This window comes from Geotrypetes seraphini, chromosome 8, assembly GCF_902459505.1.
Source record: "Geotrypetes seraphini chromosome 8, aGeoSer1.1, whole genome shotgun sequence".
Taxonomy (NCBI): domain Eukaryota; kingdom Metazoa; phylum Chordata; class Amphibia; order Gymnophiona; family Dermophiidae; genus Geotrypetes; species Geotrypetes seraphini.
Window position 1 is genome coordinate 112,621,063 of NC_047091.1, and position 26,234 is coordinate 112,647,296.

General features: G+C 45.3%; 1 protein-coding gene across 4 annotated transcripts in view; it reads right to left on the minus strand.

Annotated features, from left to right (window-relative positions):
- MBD3 (methyl-CpG binding domain protein 3) overlaps positions 1-26,234 on the minus strand; it is a 155,965-nt gene that overhangs the window by 15,455 nt on the left and 114,276 nt on the right. For all 4 annotated transcript variants that reach the window (XM_033955534.1, XM_033955536.1, XM_033955535.1 and 1 more), the window contains 2 exons: positions 18,729-18,906; positions 4,220-4,396 (listed from right to left, as the gene is read on the minus strand). In XM_033955534.1, the coding sequence (XP_033811425.1) occupies positions 4,225-4,396; positions 18,729-18,906 (350 nt within the window). In that variant the 3' untranslated portion in view covers positions 4,220-4,224. The remainder of the gene's footprint in view (positions 1-4,219; positions 4,397-18,728; positions 18,907-26,234) is intronic.

Below are 26,234 nucleotides of genomic sequence, written 5' to 3' on the forward strand. Positions count from 1 at the left end.
GACAAAGGGACAGGCGATCATTTCCTCCCTCCTTCCTTTCCCCGGATCCCCTTCTCTTACCGCCCTGCCGCTGCTGCTAAAGCCGACAGGAAGTCTTCTTTCCGACGTCAATTCTGACGTCAGAGAGAATGTTCTGGGCCAGCTTTTTTTTTTTTGCGGGGCAGGGAGGGAAGGAGGTAGGCAGGCAAGCAGGCTGGCTTTAGTCATGGAGGGAGGGAGAGAGGTAGACAGGCAGGCAGGCTGGCTTCGGGGGTGGGGGTGGGACAAAGTGTGGAAGGCAGTGAGAGGGACAAAGGAAGGAGGCACTGGGGGTACTAAAGAGATATGAAGGAGGCACTGGGGGCACTAAAGACAGGAAGGGGCACTAAGGACATGGGAAGGAGGCACTGGGGCACTAAGGACATGGGAAGGAGGCACTGGGGGCACTAAAGACATGGGAAGGAGGCACTGGGGACACTAAAGACATGGGAAGGAAGCACTGGGGGCACTAAGGACATGGGAATGAGGCACTGGGGGCACTAAGGACATGGGAAGGAGGCACCGGGGGCACTAAGGACATAGGAAGGAGGCACCGGGGGCACTAAGGACATAGGAAGGAGGCACCGGGGGCACTAAGGACATAGGAAGGAGGCACCAGGGGCACTAAGGACATAGGAAGGAAAGAGGGAGGGAATAGAAAGGGACAATTCTTGGGCCTGAGTGCAGAAAGAAAGAAATGAAAGAAAGGATACACAGACAGAAGGAAACGCAACCAGAGACTCATGAAATTACCAGACAGCAAAGGTAGGAAAAATGATTTTATTTTCAATTTAGTGATCAAAACGTGTCAGTTTTGTGAATTTATATCTGCTGTCTATATTTTGCACTATATTTGTCTATTTTTCTATAGTTACTGAGGTGACCGAGCTCGCAGAGATGGGGCGGAAACGGGGTTTTTAAATTTTAGTCATAGTAGTTTGCCGGTCCACAAAATAATTCTTTTATTTCTGCCGGTCCATGGGTGTAAAAAGGTTGAAAAACACTGATCTAGAGAACATAACCAATTGAAGGGGATATAAGGATGCCAGGGACAATATGCAAAACTTTTCTTTGACCAAAAATTTGTTTAGGGCCCTGAGATCCAATATAGGCTGCAGATTGCCTGTCTTCTTCGGAACTAGGAAGTAACGGAAGTAAAACTCCCTGCTCTGCTGTTCCAAGGGAACTTCTTGATGGCACGGAGACGAAGCAAAGCTTGAGCTTCTTGAAGAAGGGGGTCTGGGATAGATTGGATGACTACTCTCTTGGAGGAAGCTCTGGTGGAATCTGAGCAAAATGAAGAGAGTATCCTTCCCTGATTATTGACAGCACCCAGAGGTCGGATGTAATGGTCTCCCATCGATGGTAAAAATGATAAAGACGACCTGCTATGGGAAGAGGGGAGGACAGAAGCAAAACGATGGAGGTTATGCTCTGTTTGAGACAGTCAAAAAGGCTGATAAGCCTTTGGTGTAGCAGAAGGCTGAGGTTTCTGTTGCTTCTGCTATTATTGTTTTTTGGGGGGTGCTCGAGTGTAAGGAGCTGCCTTCGGAGGATAACGCCTCTGATAGGATAGAAGAGGTCGAGAAGGCTTAGCAGGAGGTGGCTTAAGCTTTGGTCTGACGATGGAAGCAAAAAATTTCTCATGCTAAGACAACTTCTTGGTGGCAGCCTCTATCGATTCATCAAAGAGGTCATTGCCTTCACAAGGAATATTGGCCAGATGATCCTCAATGTTGGGATCCATATCAATGGTGCGAAGCCAGGCAAGATGGCGCATCGCTACTAAGAAAGCAGTGACCCTCAAGGAAAGTTAAAAAGGTATCATAAGATGACAGAAGAAGGTGCAACCCGAGTTGTGCCAATGTAGCAATGACTTGTTGGAACTCTAAAAGCCTATGTTGACCAAGGTCTTTAGAAAAACCAGGGAGTATATAAATAAAATACTTGAAATAAGTAGTAAAAATAAAATTATAATTTAAAACCCTGGCAGCCATCATCGAATTTTGATAAAGACAACGGCCAAACTTATCCATGGTCCTGCCCTCTCTACCAGGTGGTACGGTAGCATAGACCCTGGAAGGATGACTCCTCTTTAAGGAAGATTCCAGAAGAAGGGACTGATGAAATAGTTGGGAGTTCTCAAAGCCCTTGCAAAGCACAGTTCTATACCTCGATTCCAACTTGCCTGGAACAGCAGGAATGGCATAAGGAGTCTCCAGGTTTCGTTTGAAAGTTTGAGAAAGAAGCCTGTTAAGAGGAAGTTTGAGAGACTCCGCAGGAGGTCGAAGCAAACTCATTTCCTCTAAATACTCCTTAGAGTACTTAGAACCAGAGTCTAATTTAAGATCCAGGTCCTCAGCCATTTGACAGAGGAAGGAGGAAAAGGACAATTGATGCGCCAGAGCATGGCCTCCAGAGGGACTCGATGACCTCGAGGCACCTCGAGTAGAAAACAAAGGTGATGCCTCTCTGGAGTATTGATATCCCAGCGAATAAACAGATTGGGGCGAGGCACTGGAATCAGCTGAGCCCTCAGGTTCTGCTATTGGTGTCCTGTCTCGAGGAGTTGGAGGCCTCGAAGAGCTGGAAGGCCCAGACAAGGAAGGCTTCTCTCTAGAGGACCTGCGCCTCGATGAGTGCCTCGACCGGCGGTGAGAGTGCTGCCTGGAAGCAGGTCTCGTATGAGGTCAAGGAGACTTCGCCTTATACCTCAAAATGGGCAATGCCTTAAATGATAATATAGGGCTACAAGCTGTCCCATAGACTCTGTGGTTTGAATCAAGGAATCTCAAAGCACTCCCAAAAACTCGGCTCCTTGTATGGAGTGTGAGGATTCCAGACAAGACACTCGCAAAGACTCGACTCCTTGCATAGTGTGTGTAGATTCAGCTCGAGGCACAGGCAAGGACTCGACCCTTTTGTGAGACTGCTGAGTGTCCAGGCTGGACTGCAGGAAGCAGAGTCGAGGCAAGACTATATTTGCTCAATAACTGAACAAATTCCTGCTCCAAAATGGTCTGGATGGTAGCCTGCAATTGTGGATCTGAGTCTGAAACTGGACCACTTGCTGAGGCTAAAGACTCCGAGGTCGAAGAGGAGGAATGCTTTGACTTGGAGAAATGATGCTTAGGCAGTTTGAGGATCATCGCTGGGACAGTCTGCTGAGGTATCTGACCTGAGGGAAGCTCAGGAGAAGACTTGGCAGATTTACTTGAGGTCAAGGACGTTCCAAATGAGGAAGGTCTGATGAGAGTCGAGGTCGGAGTCATGGAGGCAGGAGGACACCCCTCAGCAGGTCTGACCGCGTTGGATGTCGAGGTTGAGGGTGTGGTTGGGGTATCCATACCGAAAATCTTCTCCATTTGAACTCGACGACGTTTGAGGGCTCAAGGTTGAAGAGCAGCACCGCGAACGCAAGACTCTGGGCAATGGTCAGGCCCCAGACACTGAAGATACCAGCGATGTGGGTCAGTGAGTGAGATCGCACGCTGGCACTGGCTACACTTCTTGAAGCCTGTGACCGGCCGGGACATAGAAGGAAAAATAGCCGCTGCAAAGTCGAAGCCCGCAGGCTGAGGGCGTGCGACAAGCCCCGCCATCACTCGACGAAAAAAATTCAAGTATTTTTTTTTTTTTTTTAAATAATGCCGAAAGAAAAGCACAGCGACCCAGTAATAAGAAAATAAAACATGAGCCGCGGTGAGAGAAGGCACGAAGTGAACTAAGTTCAGAGCAGAGCGTCAAAGACGGACTTCTCGTCTCCGCGGAAAACAGAACTGAGGAGATGCACCCTGTGCTGGGCAGGAAGGTACTCGCGCATGTGCGGTGCGGCAGACTCGAAACTTCTGAGTTTCTAAAAGCAAGTCTGCCCGCATCCGGCTCTGTGGATGACGTCACCCACATGTGAGAATAGGCTGCCTGCTTGCCCTGGGATAAATATCTGTTCACAAGGTGAATGCATAGGATGGCCTCACAGGAGATAAAAAGATGACAGAATTCAAAGAAGCCTGGGCTAAGCACAGATAATCAGTGGATTTGAATAAATGAAAAAAAAAAACCCCCACAGATTAAGTGGGATCTACAACATGGCACAATAATAAAACTGGGCAAACTAGCAAGGTCTTTTTCTGACCTCTTTTTGTGTTTCATTGAACCAAGCCACTGTAATTTCTCTTGCTATGGTGTATGAGAGCATTACCTGGACTATACACTGTCCATATCCTGTTCTCGCTCCTCCTCTTCTATTTCATCCTCCCCCTCCTTCTCCATCATGGAATCACTGTCCTTTGCAATTTCTTCTACATGTGCCAGCATGTCAGCCATCAATGCCTCCTCCAGCCTCTTTCGCACCTGCTGCACCAACTCTTCTTGTTTCCTTAAGAACAAAAAGCACAACATGACAGTGGATAAAGACCATACAGCTTGTTCATCAATACCTGTTTTTCAACTTTACTATCCACTCCTCTCAAATGACCATCAAGGAGTTCCATTTTAACAAAGCAACTTACAACTTCAAGGCTAATTACGCAGGACCAAAACAAACTGACTTTTCTGGCACAAGGATGACTGAGCCTTCTTAAAAGTATAAGGCTATACAGTAAATAATGGGAAACGAAAGATGTTGAACTGCAGAATATCACAATATCACAAGCTATACTTCAATCCTCATCAGAAAGGTGAGACTTACAGATTAAAAATAATTAGCATATGTTGTTTTAGTTATCAGGTTAACGAGGGATATATTTGAATTAGTGCCATATACTCATTGTAGTTTTCTTTTGCTTAATTCCTTTTTTATTAGTGTCATCTTGTTTCCCCCTAGATGTGGGCTAGACATTTATGTAATAATTTTCATGTCTTTTTCTTATTGTGGATATTTAGTGTTTCCTTGTAATTACAACTGTTGTAATATTTAGAAATTTCAATTAAAAAAATTTGCATTAGATAGAGAGATTAGGTTCTGACCTTGCTAATATATTTTCTAGTGGATAGGTGTGTCACTCTGGACAGTAGGATACTTTCTCCATGCTTGTGAGCCATGCAGAAGGAATCCATTCCAGGTTTTCAAAACCTCCTCCTTCTCTAGAGGGTTCTGCTGCCCTCTTCGGTTTATATCAAAGCAGGTGACAGCCCTATTTAGGAACCCATAAGGAGTATGGGGAGATTCCCCAACTACAAATCTGTTCTGCTCTGAAAGTATAACATACATTTTAAATATTTAAATCGGACAATCAAGTGAACATAAATCGGGAGACTTAAACTGTAAGGTCTTCAATTCAAATACTACTAACAAAAAACATCTTCAAAACCATAAATAAATATTCAAATAATTCTCTAAAAAGTGAATGTATTGTGCTCAGTTGAATTAACATCAAACGGAAATGGCATTACAAGATGCATCATAGAACACCCCGCCTGTCTCCTAGTAAATCCTCGGAAGATACAATATCATAGTACACTTATCTTGTCGTTGACTCAATATGATAATCCTGAAGTTGCAAGTCAGGGCTTGCTGGCGGCTAGATCCCTCATAGAGCAAAGTGAAAAGTGTTCAAAACATCACCAAAATCAGATCATGTCCAGCTCCATATCCAAACAAACAGTGTTTCACCATAAGCTTCATCAGGAGGAAATATAGAACATGCAGAGCTGAAAGTCAAACGTGTCAGCTGACTATGAGCTGCACTATAAGGGATCTAGCCGCTGGCAAGCCCTGACCTGCAACTTCAAGATTATCATATTGAGTCATAACATAACAAAATTTCTTATATACCACAGCTACCTCACGGTTCTGTGCAGTTAACAAAAATTTAAATACAAGTGCACACGGTATAAACACATTTAATTAATCAAAATATTTGCCAAATAGATCAGTTTTCAAATATTTTCTAAATGCCAGATAAGAAGTAGAGACAGAAAAATACATACTAACTTGTTTATCCCGTAATGCTGCCTGATACGCTAAGACCTTACTAAAGAAACGTTTATACACACATCCTTTTACAGAAGAAAAGTCAAAGATAGTAAGATCACGTAGATGTTTTCTATTGGCAAATTTAAAATGATTCATGAGATAACTGGGTAATAACCCACTGGGAGCCTTAAAATATCACTGGGAGCCTTTAAAGATCACTCTTGCCTCTATTGGCAACCTGTGGTTTATGGTAATACTGCGTCACGTGATCGGATTTTTTCAGTCCAAAAATCAAATGCACAGCAGTATTCTGGATAATCTGCAACAACAAGATAAGTAGACTATTGTATTATATCTTTTCAAGGATTTATTAGGCGGCAGGCAGAGAGTGCTATGATTTTGTCTTGTAATGCCATTGCCAGTGGTTTGGTGTTAATTCAACTGAGCACAATACATTCACTTTTTAGAGAATTATTTGAATATTTATTTACAGTTTTTAAGATCTTTTTCGTTAGAAACATTAAAACTGAACAATCGAAACATTAAAATTGAACAATCGAAACATTGACATAACTATACCACTCAGAAACATTTATGGAGTTCAAACATTCCCCAAATGTGTTATAGTAATAGATTATTCTTCACTAGTGTTTAAGCCCGTTACATTTAGCGGGTGCTAGAATAGATGTTTAGACTTTTAGCACAATGAGGTGCTGATGTGTTTCTTTCTCTCTATCTGTCTCTCTCCCTGGCCCCCTGTCTGTCTGTCTCTCCCCCTGCCCCACTGCTTTATTTTGTCTGTCTTTCTTTCTGTCTCCCCTGCTCTGCAAGGATTTCATTTCCTTTCCAGTCGGTTGGGAGGGAGGATTCGGCTTTTTTTGCATTTTCCAGCTGGGGCAATTGCGGAAGTAGATAGGATGCATCCCCGAGATGCAGGCAAGATGTCTGATCGCAGCTGTCCTCCCTTTTACCTCCGGCTCCTTGGCTTCCCGGGAAAGCAAACCCAGTCACAATGCCCGTTCCGACCCCCTGTGTCTCTCTCCCCCCCCCCCCACATGCTCTCTCTCTCTCAAACTGTGACAGTTTCTGTCAACTTCGTCCTCACCGGGCCGGTCTCGTTCGCCTCTGCTCCTGGATCGTTCCGACCCTCCCTCTGTCACTCCCAAATGGAGGCGGTCTGTTCCCTCAGAACATGACCAATTCTCCTTCCAGACAGTCACGCCCACCTTCTGACCACAGCCATCTCTCCCTTCCTTCACTCTTGCCTTTCGCTCTCAGAAGGCACGGCGGTGTACTGCGCATGCGGAGGCATGGAAGCACGAAGGCACGGACGCACTAAGTTTCAAGCGTGCATGCGTGCTTATTATTGATAAAATCATTTTCCCTACCTTTGTTGTCTGGTGACTATTTTTCTGTGCTTTTAACAATGTTTCCAGGGCCTCGTGCATGCTTCAGCTCTGGTCTTCCTTCCCTCCCCTATCTTCTCCTTTCCAGCAGTACCCCTTCTCCCTTCCCTGCTCCCCCTCTCCAGCAGCACCTCTTCTCCCTTCCTTTTACCTCCCATGTCTTGCAGTACCCCTTCCCTGCTCCCCCTGTCCAGCAGTATCCTTTTTCCCTTCCTTTTACCTCCCCCCTGTCCAGCAGTAGTTCCTTTTACCTCCCCCTGTCCAGCAGGACCCTTTCCCTGCTCTCCCTGTCCAGCATCCACTAGCTTTAGTTTAGCTTTAGCTGCAGTTTCATCAGGCAGCCTCAGGGCTTTTGCTAGACCGGCCCGCCTCGCATCATCAAAGTGGGCCGGCCTAGCAAAGGCCCCACGGCTGCTTGATGAAACCGCGGCTGCTGCTGCTGCTGGTCCAAGAGTGAGAAGAAGAGGAATCCTGGCAGCTTAGGCAGAAGGCAGAAAGTCAGCCGGCGTTGGCAATTGGGGCAGAAGGCAGGAAATCATCTGACGCCGGCACGGGTGACTGGCGGCAGAAGGCGAGATTATTAAACCACCGCACACTCCTTCTACTGTGCATGCAGTGGCACGGTACCACAAAACACGGATGCACGGAGTTTCAAGAGCGCATACGCGCTAAGGGTTTTATAATGATAGATAGCCTTAAGGTCTGACTGAAATCAAAATCTCAGTTTTGATGCGAATTTCCTGTTTAAGACAGTAGGCAGGTGGTGAAATACTGACAGGACCAGGTTCCAGAATGACACATCTCTACTAGAAAAGATATTAGCAAGGTAAGAACCTACATAATCTTTTTCTAGTGCAATAGATGTGTCAATCTGGATAATAGGGTTGTACAAAAGCAGTCTCAGAAATCTAGGGAAGGACCTCTGTGCCTGCTCATAACACGAATGATCCAAAGATGGTGTCCTCCCACGCTGCCACATTCACTCTGTAGAACTTGGAGAATGTATGCATAGTGGACCAGGTCACTGCCCTACAAATCACCTTGGGTCAAATCACCCGAGCTTCCACACTTCTTGTGGAAATGCGCTTTCAAGGAGATGGGCGATTGCTTGCCACATGCAATATATGCTGACGAGATGGCCATCTATATCCAACTAGAAATGGTAGCCTTAGACACCAATCTACCATGGGTAGTCTAACTGGTAAGCACAAATAGATGGTCCAACAGTCGTAACTCGGTGACCTCTAGATAACGTAGGACGCTCCACACATACAACTTCCTCAGAATCCGATCTTTTCGAGTCAAGATGGCATTGAGGATGGACGCGTGAGCGGGTTGCAGCGAACCGCGCGTTTTTCCTCTTCAAAATTTAGCACTACGGTGTAACTCCCCGAAAAGGGGAAAAGGGACCGCCCTCCCTAACTCTCCGGCGCTCGGGACCCAACCAACAATTTTGAGTGCTTTCGCCCACTCAGATGAGGAGAACCATCCTACCTTGGGGGGGAGGGGGGGAGACTCGGCGCAGGAGCTACCTGGGTGACCCTCCCCAACCCAGAAGTGAACTGGTGCTGGAGCTCAGCTGCCTGGCGAGGGAAGGCTACACTCAAGCAGAGAAAGAATGCTAGTACTGGAGCCTCAGCAGGACGGTGTGGGTGATTTTGTCAGCTAACCCCTAGCACCACAAAAGGAGAGGTGAGAGGAGCTTCTGGCGGGAATAATATCAGTTTTGGGGAGCTGAAAGACCAGAGAAAATTGATATGGAAGCACTCTGGCAGGCCATATCTATCATGGATGCCAACCTTAAACTGAGTCTTTCAACTATTAAAACTGATTATGGGACTATCTATTCCAAGGTGGAGCAGCAAGAAGTGCGACTAGCTAACTTAAGTGAAAAATTAGAGAAACAAGAGGAAAATTTATAGGAAATAAAGACTGTCCAATTGGAAATGGTTAAGAAAAGATCTTTTATTTCCTGCAAGTTGGAGAGCTTTGAAAATTCACTCAGAAAAAATAACTTAAAGCTTTTGAATTTTCCTAAATGTCCCATCATCTCACCAGTAGAGATGGCGAGAAAATACTTTCAAGAAGTTCTTGCCATTCCATTGGAAAATCTCCCTCCAATTATTAGGGCTTACTATCTGGATATTAGGAGATCTCAAGGGGAATCTACTCCTAATGAAAAATCTAAAGATAATGTTGATATGAATCTGTCTTTTATTTTTGGAAAGTTCCCTTGAGGTGGTTACAGATAGAACCACTCTGTTGTTGACATTAGTCTTGGAAAGTGATAGGGAATATGTTCTGCGTTTATATTTCCGCCATATCAATGATAAGTTTTTGGGCTCAAATGTTAGAATTTTTCCAGAATTAGCTCAGAAAACCCAGAGGCGTAGGAAGGAGTCCTCGCTCTTGGGGGTACTTTTTTGCTTAAATTTTCTGCAAAATGTTATTTCTTTTCAAAATAAAAATTTCCTGTTTTTTGAGCCCAAATAGCTGTTAGATTCTATAGGACCAAAAGAACGGTTGGTATCTTAGTCCACTGATAAATGATCTGTCATCTGGCTGTAGGATGGATAAACGTTGCTGTTACTCTAACATGAATAATTGTGTTTAGTTTACTGAAATTTAATTTCCTTTCTTGATTCCAATAATGGTGGACTAAATAGTAGACTGTATTTCTATGTATACACTTTTGTGTAATTACTTGATTTCTTTTTGTGTTATGTTTCTGATCTGTTTCAAGATTGTAATGCTTGATTAAAAATTGGAAAAGGTTATAAATAAAAAATAAATAATAATCCAGTCCTTTCTTTGACCCTGTAGTCTGGAATGCTGGCAATCTTGCATTTTGATTCATATGAAATGCCAAACAACCTTCAGCAAGAAGGACGGGACTGCTCGCAAGGAAACTCCCACTTCCGTGATCCTGCATGACAGGGCCTGCAGCCCCGAGACACTCCTTGCTGATGTATTAACCACAAAGAAATGTCTTGATGTTAAGACCCAACAAGGACACCTCTTGAATAGGCTCATAAGGAGCCTGACTGAGGCTGTTTGGAGGAAAGCTAGCACCACTACAATCGGAACACTAAATGGCTCCACCTTATCTTTCATGCACCAGTGTTGAAATGTCTCATGTGCCTTAGTGTAAGCGGAGACCGTCAAAGGTTTTCTGGCTCTGAGAAGAGTAGCAATGACTATCTCCAAGTATTCTTTGTTCTCTAACACCAGGTGGTCAAGAGCCATACCGTAAGATCAAAGTCATCCAGATCTTTTATAATCACTGGGCCCTGAGATAGAAGATTGAGCTGTACCTGCAGTCTGAGACCCTGGTTCCTATGACGATACACTAGGTTTGTATACCACGGCCTGCATGGTCAATGCAGTGCTATAAGAACCACACTCCTTGGATGGTTTGCTATTCTGTGAAGTAGCCATCTTCTCATGGACCATGAAGGAAACATATACAAGAGCTTGTTCTTTGGCAAAGATTGGACTAGAGCGTTCAGACCTTCACTTCCAGGCATGGATATTCAAATGAAGCAGCAGTTCACCTTCTTGTTCCTCGCCATAGCCATCAGATCGAAAGTTGGCTGACCCCATCAAAGAACAATGGACTGGAATCCTGCTGCAAATAACAGCCATTTTCCCGGGTATTAGGTCTGCTTGTTGAGGTAATTGGCCTGGCCATTGTCCACTCCCGCTACAGACGCTGCAGAGATCGCCTGTAAGTGTAGCTTTGCCATCCAGAATAGTAAGTGGGCTTCCAGGCTCAGCTGTGCACTCTTGGTGAATCCTTGGCAACTGACTTACACCACCGCTGTAACAGTGTCTGAGAAGACTCAGACCGCCTGTCCTTCCAAACTCTTCTCCAGCTTTTGTAACATTCAGTCTATGAATCAAAAACTCCTAACAGTCCCCTCCTTGAAAATTATTGGGACATGACAACAAGACATATTTTCTGTGATGGCACCACAGCTCTGGAATGCTATGCCGGAACATCTAAGAGAAGAAGTTAATTTGACCCATTTTTAAAAGTAATCTAAAAAGCGTCCTATTTAAGGATGCTTTTAACCCTTAACCTATGTTCGGTTCTTATACAAAATTCCTTTTACTAATTGGATCCTCCCTTACCTTTCTTTTCCCGTACTTCTTCCCACTCTTTTCATTCTTTCTTTTTAGATTCCCCACCCTATCGTTCTTTCCACAAGTGTTTCTTCTTTGAACTTTGAAATACTAAATTGTAGTTCTATCCCCTCTTCCCTTTTATTTTAGTTGGTCTGTATGTCTAGTTGTCTACCCTATTCTTTAAGCTAAATTTTATTAAACTGCAAATATACATGTCTATGTTATATTAATTTTTTAACTTTTGTATTTCGCTTAGTCAAAGTCTAATAAAAACTTGAAACTTAATCGAATAGCCTTAAGCTCCAGTCTGTTGATGGACCACTTTCTCTGGGAGGCTGACCTCTGCCCCTAGACTGGGCATCTGTTGCAAATGGCCTCCTCAGCCAAATAAGCTGGTACTCATGAGAATCACCCATTAAATTATTCTAAGGGGCAAGCCCTTAATAACAACTAAGGATGGAGCCACCAACTCATACTGCAGCAGGATTCCTGAATCCAAGGGAGAGTCATTTAAAGCAGTGTTCTTCAACTACCGGTCCGCAGAAATTTCCTGCCGGTCCACAGGGTGTCCTGTGCCTGAACCGGAAGCTCTTCTCTCTGACATCACAACTTCAGAGGGAAGGCTTCCAGATGAGGTGCAGGACACGTGAGGAACTGCTGCCAGCGTCTTTGTGCACTGCAGCAGTGAAGAAGAGGGAGCCAGCCCGAATATAACACTGGGGGCGGCATAAAACGGCCAGGTGGGAGCAGGCCAGAAGGTAAGTCAAAGCATGGAGGGAGGGAGACAACAAATTTCCCTAGCACACACATGCATAAAGTAGGTGCTTGTACAAGGCTATGCCTAGTTCTTTGTAATACTTCTATATAATACAGAGGCATATTCTAAGGTGACCTCCTAAATTTGTGCCAAACTGAATTTAAAAGTTTAAAAGTTATCCTTATAAACCGAAACCTGACATCCATTTGCATAGATTTATGAATTTAGTGATTGAATTGTCAATTTTGAGAATTTACATCTGCTGTCTGTATTTTGCACTGTTCAGGAAGATATGCATTTGTTTCTATTTCTCTGCGGTTGTACTGCATGTAGAGACTTACTTCTTAGGGTTTGTTTGTAAATATTAGTACTTTTAGTTTTTGGTCCCGTATTTGCATAGGGGTTATCTGTGTTCTGGTAGGAATGAATGTTGAGAAGCATACAGTGTGCTTTGTGTAGTTTAATTCTGTGGTTAACCATTATGTATTGTTAATAAGATTATATTGTGGGTGTGTATATATGAAATTGAATGGAAAAAATAGTGTTACAATTATTACTATTAAGGGGGTGGGGTCTGGGGTAGAGATTGGTAGGGTCTGGCCCACGACTTAGCCCAACGTTCTTCAACCACCGGTACGTGGACCGGTGCCGGTCCACAAAATAATTATTTTATTTCCGCCGGTCCATAGGTATAAAAAAGTCGAAGAACACCAATTTAAAGGGACAACCTCTATAATGTCTGCCAAGGAGCCTAGTACTTAAGAGATAGTGCCACACAAATGGAGCTGGCTTGGCCATCATGTCTTATTTGGAAGATAGACCCGGTGTTCTGCCATGTTGAATAGTACTCCCATATACTCCAAGGATTGGGACGGAACCAATTGGCTCTTTCAAAAATTCACTGTCCAGCCCAGAATGCTTTGGATCAGGCAATGGGCAGGAAAGACCTGGACCGCTTGAGCCATTGCTTGTACCCCTTCCAATAACAATGGAACTGTGATCAGCCAGTTGTCCAGATATGGATAAATTTGCAATCCTGCCCTACCAGATGCGCTGCACCATTACCACCTTGATGAATGTGCGAGGTGTTGCTGCCAACCCAAAGGGAAACATCAAGAATTGATAATGTCTCTCCAGCACATGGAATCTCAAGAATCTTCTGTGTTCCAGAAATATAGGAACGTGCAGGTAGGCTTTCATCAAGTGTAGGGAAGCTAGAAATTCCCCTGGAGCTATCGCTGTGAGGAATGACTGCTGGTATTTCATTCAAAAGCGTGGAACTTTCAGGGCCTCATTAACCTGTGAGCTCCAGTCCTCCAAGCCTTTGTTGGGCACTATGAAGTATAAGGAGTATCTACCCAAGCTCGATTCTTCTGGCGACACTGGCTCTATGGCCTGAATTTCTAGAAGTTTCTATACTGTTAACAAGACTTTGCATGACCTTTCTGATTATCCTAATGGGAAGTCCACAAACCAGTCTGTTAAGGGATGGGCAAACTCAAGCTTATAGCCTACCCGAATGAACTCCAGTATCCAGCGGTCTGACGAGATCTGCGCCCAGACCTCTGCATACACTGAAAGCCTTTCTCCTATCCACATGGGGAAAGACTTTGGCCTGGCGTCATTGCGTTTTCTTGAAGGCTGTTTTGGAACAAGGAGGCTAGGCTTTGCCTAGGTCCAGTGAATCTATGTCTTGATCCCTGATAGGATCTCTGAGATGAGGCTCCTCTTATGTACTCTTAAAAGTGTCTGGAATTACAAAAATTAGACTGCCCAGAAGCTCTAGAGGTTCGTAGTCTGCTGTCAGGCAAAGATTTTGGCTGTTGATCTACAACACTGGCCATCAGATCATCCAGACCTTTTTAGAACATCTGTCCTATGAAAGGGAATCTGCTGAGAATAGCCTTGGAGGTGGAATCTCCTGCCCATTGCCTGATCCAGAGCATTCTACGGGCTGAAATGGAATAAGCCAAGACTTTGCTCATGACTCTGTCGTCGTTGTAGAGATCACCGGCTATATAATCCACCCCTGATAACATAACAAATAAATTCGATCATGTCACGCCTCTGCTTCAAAACGCTCATTGGCTGCCAATTTCATACAGGATAACATATAAAATAGCTCTTTTAGTCTTTAAGACAATTAAAAATAATACTCCAGCATTTATAGATAGGCTCCTGATTCCTTATAGTTCGTCAAGAGTTCTTAGATCTTCCTCACAAGCTATCCTATATGTTCCCTCCTTAAAAATCATTGGTACTCGCCGTGACCTGATCTTTTCAGTTACTGCCCCAAATATTTGGAACTCACTCCCTTTATATTTACGGCTTGAACAAGACTTGGAAAAATTTAAGAATAGTTTAAAGTGTTTTCTTTTTAAAGAAGCCTTTAACTAAAAGTTTAATTTTCCGGTTAATTTCCGAATTTCATCTTCCTTTATTAAATTCAGATTATATTCCTCTTCTCTTTAGATTTTCCAGTCCTCAAATTTCTTTTCTTCCCACCTTTCCTATGTACTAACCCAACCTATTTATTTATTTTTTTTTTTTTTAAATTGTATTTTTTCTTTCTTCCCCCTTTCCTATTGTTTCATGTGGATTGTTTACCCCAGTTTGTTTGTTTTTTTTTAATTTTAAAGTAGTTAATTTTAATTACAATGTATTTGTGATTTTAGAAATCCAATTTTATTTCTTTGTAAAACGCTTTGTATCCTGAAAAGCGTTTAATCAAATAATATAATAAACTTGAAACTTGATAAGCTGGGACAAAAGTTTATCCTTTATCTGGGTAAGCCCATGCATCTTGGTATGACAAACATATGCCACAAAAGAGGCTGCTGCAGTTGCTTTGATCCCCAAAGCTAAAGCTCTGAATTGCCTTTTTAGTACCTTATCTGCTCTGTGATCCTGCATATCCTTTAATACTAACACCTCTCTCAGGGATGTGTGCTTGGTTACATGAGCAAGCAATGAATCCATCTTTAGGCTGAGCAGACATCTGTTGATACTCCTATTCCACAGGATACAGCCTAGTCATCGTCTTGGCTACCTTTAAAGAGCCCTCCGGAGCATCCTAGTGCTCCATGACTAAAGCACTCATATCAGGATGCCAGGAAAAAGACGAAGGCTGTGCGCTCACTCAGCTCAGGATAGAACACTGAGTGGAAAGAGCCTGCTGGAAATCTAACTGCAACTCCCGCAGCGAGTCAGTAATCAGCTCTAATACAGCTGAAGGCATGAACAGCCAGAATACTATGGAATCCTCCCCTTGGTAAAAGGGCCACCACTGCATCCTGCGTACTTGCTCCTGTTTGTTACCCTATACCACCCAGCAGGGAAGACTCATTCTCTAACAGCAAGGGCCTACAGACTGACCCCCTTGTCTTCCAAATCCCTTTCAGAAAGGTCCACCGGATCCTGGTAAGCTTCTGCCAATGACCCTGAGGCACCCTGGAAGTCCAAGCACCCTTGCCTGATCCCTGATTTGCTGCCAGACCTCAGATGAGGATTCCAGCTATCCAAATAAGCCCTTCACATCAAATTAACAAATTCAGGAGAAAAGACTTTTACCAGGCAGCTGCGAGTCCCCTTTAGTCCCTTCACCTTACATCTCTTGGGCTCCACGGCTTCCACACTCTTACGCTTAGGTACGCCGCTCTTCTGGAGCTCCTGTGGGGATTTTCTTCCCATAAACATGTCTTCCAAAAGATCCTCAGCCTTAGAGACCAAAGGGAAGGCTAAGTCCAATGTTCCTGCCCCTCACCCCCCTTCACATGCTACAAAGCACAAGGGTGCTCTTCTGGCATCCATCCAGCACAAATCTGGCATGAATTAGGGGTAAAAGAACCTGAGGATTCCATCCCTGCCAGTTTTAAGGCACAACGAGATGATTTGAAGGATCTGGAGAACTTGGGGGGGGGGGAAAAATTAGGAAATCCAAGATGGCCATCAAGGCAGCATTTTAGTGCCAAAAAAGACTAAAACATATCTTAACTAAAGATAAAAAAATAAAAAATACCATGATTTTTGAGGCAAAAGATCCTACAGGATGTGGCAGAAACCCCTCCCCAATTTTGCTCATAGGCTGTAGCCTTACTCACTATGACATACACTCCAAAGATGCTGCAGCCGCCTCAACTCTAAGCAGTAGCTGGTTATGGGAGAAGAATCTGTGCCTCAGTCAGCCCTCAGTCAGCCAGTCCTCTGATGTTGAGATCTTCGGGCGGTAAGGGAATTCTGGGCCAGTCCTGAGCCACCAAGATCACGCGGCCAGGATGCCGAGCAATGCAAAGAACTCTACCGTTAGCGTGAGCGGCAAGGGAAGCCCAGGCTTCCCTGCTGTCAGCTGCCAGTTCCTAAGGCACTCACAAAAAGGAAGTCTGAACACAGGCACCTGATGCCGACATGGTTTCCTTTTCGCAGCGGCCTGCAAAGCTTGCACAGCCCAGCTGCGAGTGCCTCACATCTGGAGCACAATGAGTACTTTCTCCCGGTGAAAGTGCTCATTGCGAAATATGCGACCTAGCTGTAAAACAAAAGTGCCGGTTAAACAAAAATCAATTACTCAGCACTGAAGAAACTCTTCAGACCAGCACTGCCTCAGGATTTTTTTTTTTCCTCAGAACAGACTCCACTGGCTCTCAAAGCTATATGCCTTCCCTGTATTTGTAGCAAGGCTTACAGCTGAGGTACCTCTACAAAATTTTGGGGAGCTGGAGGAAGGGGGAGGACACAGCATGAGACCCACTGGGTGTGACACCCCTGAGGTCAGACAGACCACCAAACAGGGCCCGTCCAATCTCAGTCCGGCACCAGAACAGGGACAAGGAGCCTTGAACAAATTCCAACATCCCTCACAAGGGGAGATGGGTACAGCTCACCAATCCACCTGCTTGGAGACTGAGCAAAGACTGATGGATAGTGAGAGGGTCAGCTATTAACTACTATAACCAAGAGTTTTGGTCTTAGTCTCCACCTGCTGGTCATGATGAGCTATTACTCATCAGTGAAAGCAGTACCGGTCTAGAGAGTTGACAAAGAATCTTGTTTTACCTTAAAACAGAAATTAAAAAATGCTACAAGGAAAGAAAAATGACAGGGACTGGGTAACAAAGAGGCACTTCATTGAATTTTACAATCTTTCATGTTTAAATCATTTGTTCAGATCAAGCCAAGGTAGCTTTGTCTCAAGGATAATGTCTCCAAATGGGTTAGTTTTGCGCATACTATGACAGGAATGAACCTCACACTTAAGCCAGGGTACTTAAGAGTATGATCTCAGTTAGAGAATGACACAGGGACAAATTAGTCCCCATCCCCGCAGGAACTCAATTTCCCTGTCCCTGCTCCATTCCTATAAGCTTTGCCTTAAACGCACAAGCCTTGAACACTTATGATTTTAAAGTGTTTGAGGCTTGTGCAGATGAGGATGGAGCTTGCAGAAATAGGGAAAGGACAGAAAAAGAACTCGCAGGGACGGGAAAATGAGTTCCCGCGGGGATGGAGAAAAATTTATCCCCATGTCATCTCTAATCTCAGCCTCTCAATTTTACTGTGAATGAGCTGTGGCCTTAGTCCATTGCTCAAAGAATAAGTTATGGAGACTTGAATACTAGCTTACTGCTTGTTCACAGAGCAGTTGGACCTCACAGTGAGAAGCATAACAGAAAAAAGCAGATGTCACATTTTTGTATAGGTCTCTGAGAGGCAAACATAGGTCATATTATCTTTTCTATGTTTATACCTATCTAACCAAATCACTTCAAAAATTTTTGTGAAACACACTAAAACACCTAATACTAACACGCTATTGTTAAAGAATAATAACAGTAATATTCCCTTCGATGAGACAAAAGATCTCAAGTGTCTGCGGTTAGAATCTTAGAGCTAATCATAAGGACTAACCTACATGCAGACTATCATCGGTCCTATTCATCTCAGTGGGAAAATAGTTTAACGATTTTTAAAGATTGATTGATAAAGAAAACTGAACCAATATAGGGCAACAATTATACTGAATATTTTTGCAATTAAAATTCTAAAGAAACTCTTAAAAAAATTTTATATCTATATATAAAAAATCGTTAAAAATCGTTAAAAAACAATGATAGTCTGCATGTAGGTTAGTCCTTATGATTAGCTCTTAGGTTCTAACCGCAGACACTTGAGATCTTTTGTCTCATCGAAGGGAATATTACTGTTATTACTCTTTAACAATAGCGTGTTAGTATACCTATCTAAACCATCTACTATCCCTTCCCCTTCCTTAGAGATCCTCTGTGCTAGGTCACACTTTCTTGATTCAGATAAAGTCCATCTTCATCAGGCACCATTCTTCTTTTTCGCATCCACCACCCTTTCTGTAAAGCAGCATCACCTGACTCCATCCTCTCCAATTGCACTTTTAGAGGTCATTCTTCCAAAAGACTATAGACAGGTGGAGTCAGTCTAGAACAAGAAACAAAGATTGTAGTAGGTTTGCAGTCATAGATCTCAGTCTTACCTAATGTCTTCATCTGTCACCATAAATGCTTTACAAAGTGGCTGAGAGGTATTCAGCCAAACCCCAGGGTTCTTTTCCACTGCAGCGGAGAGCTGTCCTGTTATTGGCATGGTGCTGGTATGCAGTGCACTAGCGATGGCTGAGAGAAGGGTCTCATCAGTACAACCTGGTCCAACACCTGCAAAATTTTATTCACATACTTCAATATCAAAAAACCCAAAGGCAACCTGAACAGCACACACAATAGACCACTACTCCCCAAACTTCCTTACACTCAAATATTGTTCAGACATTTTTACCTTCCTTGAAATGTTCATGCAGGACAACTCAGAAACTTTACCACTATTGAGGAAGGGCCCTCTGTCCCTCATGGTCAAAATGGCCATCACGCCTGGAGAAAGTATCCAGACAGTAGTGTGAGGTAAACGTATGAACCGAGGACCAAGTGGCAGCCTTACAGATTTCCTCAAGTGGAGTACAGCGGAGGAAAGCAACAGACGCCGCCATCCCTCTGACCTTGTGGCCTGTGACTCGACCCGGCAGGGAGAGACCAGCCTGAGCGTAACAGAAAGAGATACAAGCGGCCAACCAGTTAGAAATGGTCCGCTTAGAAACAGAGCGACCCAAGCGATTAGGATCGAAAGAGAGGAATAGCTGGGGAGCAGAACGATGAGGAGCGGTGCGCTTCAAGTAGAAGGCCAGAGCACGCTTACAATCAAGAGAATGCAGAACCACTTCTCCAGGGTGAGAATGGGGCTTCGGAAAAAACACAGGAAGAACAATGGATTGGTTGATGTGAAACTCAAAAACAACCTTAGGCAAGAACTTAGGATGGGTACGGAGAACCACCTTATCATGATGGAAGACAGTGAAAGGTGGGTCCGCTACCAAGGCATGAAGCTCACTGACCCGACGGGCAGAAGTGAGAGCAATAAGAAACACAACCTTCTAAGTAAGAAACTTCAAGTGAGCCCGCGATAGCGGATCGAACGGGGGTTTCATCAAGCGAGTAAGGACCACATTAAGATCCCAAACCACAGGAGGAGGTTTAAGGGGCAGATGAACATGGAAAAGGCCTTTCATGAAGCGAGAAACCACAAGATGAACAGAGATAGGCTTCCCGTCAATCGGCTGATGAAAAGCAGCAATGGCACTAAGGTGGACTCGAACCGAAGAGGACATGAATCCAGTGCCAAACAAGTGTAACAGATAATCCAGGACAGCAGATAAGGAGGCGGACAGTGGCTCCTGCTGTCTAGTAGCACATCAGGAAGAAAAGCGGGTCCACTTCTGATGGTAACATTGGCAAGTAGACACCTTCCGAGACGCCTCCAGGATGTCCAGCACAGGCCGTGAGAACTGGAACGAGGAGATTAAGTCAAGTGCAGAGACTGAAAGTTGGGATGAAGTAGAGAACCTCGACTCTGCGTAAGCAGAGAAGAAAAAACAGGCAGAAGAAGAGGCTCCCTGGAACTGAGTTGCAACAGAAAGGAGAACCATGGCTGTCGGGGCCACCGAGGAGCTATCAGAATCATGGTGGCACTCGTAGACTTGAGCCTGACGAGAGTCTTCTGAATCAGAGGGAATGGAGGGAACGCATACTGAAACAGGTTCATCCAGTCCAGCAGAAAAGCATCCGCCTCGAGCCTGAGAGAGGTGTACACCCTGGAGCAGAAGCGGGGCAACTTGTGATTGAGGGGGGACGCGAACAGATCGATGTCTGGAGTCCCCCAATGAGCAAACACCTGACGCAGGGTCAAGGAATGGATGGACCATTCGTGAGGCTGCAGAAGACAATTCAACCCGTCCACCAGACAATTGTGCTGGCCCTGAATGTAGACCGCTCGAAGAAATGTGTTGCGGCGGATGGCCCAATCCCAGAGGCGCATCGCCTCCTGGCACAGGGACAGGGACCCCGTGCCTCCTTGTTTGTTGATATAATACATGGCGACCTGGTTGTCCGTGCGGATCAGTACCACTCGGTCACAAAGTAGGTGACAAAAAGCCTTCAGGGTGAGGAAAATCACCCGAAGCTCCAGCAGATTGATGTGACAAAGACAGTCAGCACTGGACCAAAGATTCTGAGTGCAAAGACAGTCCAGATGAGCCCCCCAAGCATAGGTCGACGAGTCCGTCGTGAGGACCTTCTGCAGAGGGGTGGTAAGACTTTCCCATTGGGTATAGAAATGTTGGAGACAACTCCCGATGGGGAGGGAGGGGGGGAAGGCTCCTGGAGGAAGGGAGCCCGAAGGCTCACACTGGAATTGTCAAAAAGACGGCCCAGGTTTCGCCGGAGCTGGCGGCTGGGCCTTAGCTTGTCGCTGTTGCGGCCGCTTCGAAAGAGGCCAAGAGAATGCAGGAGTAGATTTCCGCTGATACCTCTGGAGAGGAATCTTGTATTGCCGAGCCAGAGGGGTCTTCGGCTTAAGTCTCACCAGAGTCACGAAGGGCTGTTCGTGTTCCGAGAGGCGCTTAGTGGCCGCCTCAATGGAATCATCAAACAGCTCATTTCCCACGCAAGAGAGATTGGCTAGACCGGGGGTCGGCAACCTGCGGCTCCAGAGCCGCATGCGGCTCTTTTCCACCTTTGCTACGGCTCCGGTAGTGTGTCACGCAGGCATGCAGCTTAAGTCCGGCGTCGCGGCGGGAAATAGCCATGCTGAGCAGTGAGCTCAGCACATACACAGATGAAAGCCTTGCTTGCTGATTGGTCCGGCGGCCCCGCCCCGCCGGACCAATCAGCAAGCAAGGCTTTCATCTGTGTAGTGCTGAGCACTGCTCAGCATGGCTATTTCCCGCCGCGACGCTGGACTTGTAAGGTGCCAGAAAAAGAAATCATCCTGGCCGGGGTCGGTGTCATGCTCCGGAGATCTACAGCCTTCCTATCTCCCTCTCCCTTCTACCTGCTTCCGGCCACATCCCCTGCTCCGCGGCTCTCTTCGGCAACTCAGCAGCAGCTTCTGACGTCGGGGCCTACCCTCTGCGAGTCCCGCTTGTTTCAACTTCCTTTTTCCACAAAGGCAGGACTCGTAGAGGGAAGGCCTCGATGTCGGCAGCTTGTCTTGATCACTGCTGCTGACGAGTTGCTGAAGAGAGCCGCGGAGCAGGGGGGTGTTGCCAGGTGCAGGTAGAAGGGAGAGGGCCAGATGCAGGACTCGTGGGTGAGGGAGGAGAAGAGAGAGAGAAAGAGAGAGGGGAGGAAAACAAAAGGAAATCTTTCATACTGGGCTGGGCCGGAGTGGAGGGAGGGTGGAAAGAGTCTAGCTACAGGGTGCAGTAACAAAGGAAAAGGGGGGAAAGCTGAAAATGGAGATAGTGACACAAAGAAGAGAAAGGGTAAGCAGGACCTACTGAATAAGGATAGAGATACAGAGGGGACATGAAGAGGAGGTGAAATAGAGACATAGAAGTAATGCTGAAAAAGTGTGTGGGGGGAGATAAAGACATTGAAAGGGCAAATGGTGAACATGGCGTAAAGATAAGGACAGAGACAAATGAAGATTCTGAAAAAGTGGTGAGATAGGGATATAGGTGAGATGGACACAAAGAAGGGTGATGCTGGAAAATAGGTGGAATGGTAATTCTGACAGACACAGAAGGGAAATGCTGGATCAAGGAGAGATGGGGCTCAGGCTGGATGGAATGAGGAGAAATGCCTTGTTGGCCCGGAACTTCCTCTCCTACGTCAGAATTGACGTCAGGGAGCGGAATGCTGGTCAGCGCAACACTTCTGCAGGGAAAGCTTGGGACGGCGGTGGCTTGGGGGCTGTTCCCCGATTGCGGTGGCAGCAAACCGAGTGGCTTGGGGGACGGCACGGAGACAGAAAGAAGGGGGAACAGGGAGACAGAAAGAAAAAGTTGGGGGGAGAGAATGAGGTCTGGAGGAGAGGAAACATACAGGAGGCTGAAAGAAAGGAAGAAAGATTGGATGCACAGTCAGAAGAAGAAAGTGCAACCAGAGACTCATGAAATCACCAAATAGCAAAGGTAGGAAAAATGATTTTATTTTCAATTTAGTGATCCTGTATATAGCATTAAGATAAGAAACAATATATGCAGTGTTAGATTTGTTTTATAATGGTTTTGCGGCTCCAAGTTTTTTTTTCTTTTCGAAAACGGGTCCAAGTGGCTCTTTATGTCTTAAAGGTTGCAGACCCCTGGGCTAGACGATCCTGGAAGTTTGGATCCATGTCCACAATCCTGAGCCAAGCGAGGCGACGCATGGCAACCGCAAAGGCCGTTACCCTCAAGGACAATTCGAAGGCGTCGTATGCCACAGGAAACATATAGAGGCGGAGCTGGGAGAGGGTCTCCTCGAGGAGACGAAACTCCTGACACTGAGAATCCGGAATGTCCTCCCGGAACGAGCGGAGGGCGTACACACAGAGCCGGAGGTAGGACATGAAGATAAAGTTATAGTTAAGGACACGATTCGCCATCATTGAGTTTTGGTAAAGACGGCAATCAAATTTGTCCATCGTACGGCCCTCCCTGCCCGGAGGACGGCAGCGTAAACCTTCGAGGGGTTGGACTTCTTCAAGGAAGACTCAACCACCAAGGACGGAAGAGAAAGCTAAGAACTTTCAAACCCCTTAAACGGAATCGTCCGGTAATGGGACTCCAACTTGGAGGGAATGGTCGTTACCGCATAGGGGGTCTCCAGGTTTTGGAGAAAGGTTTGCGGAGAACCTGGTGCAATGGCAAGCACAACGTCTCGCGGGGCGGATGATAATAAGAACCTACGGTCCATCGAGTCCAGTGATCCGCACACGCGGAGGCCCAGTCAGGTGTACAGCTGATGTAGTTTTAGTCACCCATATCCCTCTATGCCTCTCGTAAGGAGATGTGCATCTAATTTGCTTTTGAATCCTAGAATGGTGGATTCCGCAATAACCTCCTCTGGGAGAGCATTCCAGGTGTCCACCACTCGCTGCGTGAAGCAGAACTTCCTGACATTTTTCCTGGACTTGTCCCCCCTTAGCTTCAGTCCATGTCCTCTTGTCCATGTCACGTTGGACATTGTAAATAATTTTTTTCCCTGCTCTATTTTGTCGATGCCTTTCAGTATTTTGAAAGTCTCAATCATATCCCCTCGCAGTCTCCTCTTCTCAAGGGAGAACAGTCCCAGTTTCTTAAGTCGTTCTCCATACCATTTATTAGCTTTGTTGCTCGTCTCTGCACCCTCTCCAGCAGTTTTATATCCTTCTTTAGGATGGGAGACCAATGTTGGACACAGTATTCCAAGTGTGGTCTGACCATTGCCCTATAAAGCGGCATTATAACTTTCTCCGATCTACTCTCGATTCCTTTATCATGCCCAACATTCTATTTGCTTTCTTTGCTGCCGCCGCACATTGTGCCAATGGTTTCAGGGTCCTATCTATCTGTACACCCAGGTCCTTTTCTTGTTCGCATTTACCCAGAGTTGCACCTGACATTCTATACTCGTATTCCTTGTTCTTACTGCCTAAATGCATTACTTTGCACTTTTCCACTTTAAACTTCATCTGCCATTTCTCCGCCCATTTCTCTAACTGACACAAGTCACTCTGGAGTACCTCGCTATCCTTCTGCGATCTGATTGCCCGGCATAGCTTTGTGTCGCCAGCAAACTTGATGATCCCACTGGATGTTCCTTCTTCTAGGTCATTTATGAAAATATTAAATAAGATGGGCCCAAGTACCGAGTCCTGGGGCACACCGCTAGTCACTTTCTCCCAGTCTGAGAACTTCCCATTTATGACCACTCTCTGTTTTCTGTTCTCTAGCCATTTGCCTATCCATCTTAATATACTCCCATCAGGTCGTGTGTGTCCAAGTGCAGGACTATGCTATCTTTAATTAGTGCTTCAACCATCTTTCCAGGGACAGATGTAAGACTCACAGGTCTGTAGTTGCCCAGTTCTCCTCTTGATCTTTTTTTGAAAATTGGCGTGACGTTCGCAATCTTCCAATCATCCGGTATCTGACCAGTTCTAATTGACAGGTTGGCAAATTTTTGCAATAGCTCTCCGATTTCAACCTTCAGTTTTTTTAAGACTCTCGGGTGAATTCCATCAGGTCCAGGGGATTTGTCACCTTTAAGTTTGTCAATCTGGTAATATATCTGGTCCAAGTCCACTTCTACTGTGGTGAGGCTGTCCTCTGTTACTCCTTTGAACGCTTTCACTACTTCTGGTATTGTTACGATGTTCTCCTTCGTAAAGACAGACGCAAAGAAGGAATTTAGATTGTCAGCAATTTGTTTGTCTTCCTTGATGTACCCTTTTCTACCCTGGTTATCCAACGGTCCCACCGCCTCTTTTGCGGGGTTTTTTCCTTTTATGTATCTAAAGAAGGGCTTGAAGTTCTTGGCCTCTTGCGCTATTTTCTCCTCGTAGTCCTTTTTGGCATCCCTCACCGCCTTGTGACATTTTTTCTGCTCATCCTTGTGTTTGTTCCGAGCTTTGGTTGTTTTTGTACGTTTCCATTCTTTAAAGGAGTCCTCCTTTCCTTTTATGGCTTCCCTCACCTCTCTAGTAAGCCATGTCAGTTCTCTTTTGCCTTTATTTTCCCATCCTTTGGTTATCTGTGGAATGTAGAGGTTTTGTGCTTTCGTGATAGTATTTTTTAGTAGGGACCATGCCTGATCAACCGTTCTGATTTTATCCATCCTTTTCTTGAGCCGTTTTTTTACCATGGCTCTCAGGCTATCATATCTTCCTTTTTTAAAGTTGAAAGTCGTGGTTCAGGTTTTCGTACTTTTCCCTTTCTCAATGTCTAGTTTAAAGTTGATCATGTTGTGATCACTCGTCCCAAGCGGGACCGTGACTTCTACTTCTTTTGTCTGACCAGTAATGCCATTTAGGACCAAGTCCAAGGTGGCGTCTCCTCTCGTCGGCTCTCCCACCATTTGTTCTAGGAAGCAGTCCCCTATCATTTCCAGGAACTTCGTCTCCTTACCACAGTTTGAGGTTCCCAGGTTTCAGTCGATCCCCAGAAAGTTGAACTCTCCCATGATCATTACATTTCCTGTCTTACATCCTTGTTTGATTTCCTCTATCATTTCTGACTCCGTCTCCTCCGTCTGTCCTGGGGGACGATAGTAAAGGCCAATTTTTGTATCTGCACCATTGCGTCTAGGAATCTTGATCCAGAGGGACTCCAGCTTCTCTTTCCCCTCTGTCTTTATCTCTCTAACAGATTCTATTCCTTCCTGAACATATAGAGAATACCTCCCCCTTTCTGCCCTGTTCTATCCTTTCTGTATAATTTTCATCATTCTACCATGTTTCTGTTATGCCAATGATTTCTAGTTCGTCGCGTCTTGCTATTATCTCTAGCTCTCCCATTTTGTTCCTCAAGCTTCTAGCATTCGTATACATACATTTAAGTTCCCTTTGTGGTCCCTTCTTGGACTTTCTAAGTTTCAACACCCATCTCCTCCAGATATTCCTGGGTATAACGGGACTCAGACTGGAGGTCCAGTTTCAAGGCCCTACCCATGTCCGAGATGAAACGAGTAAA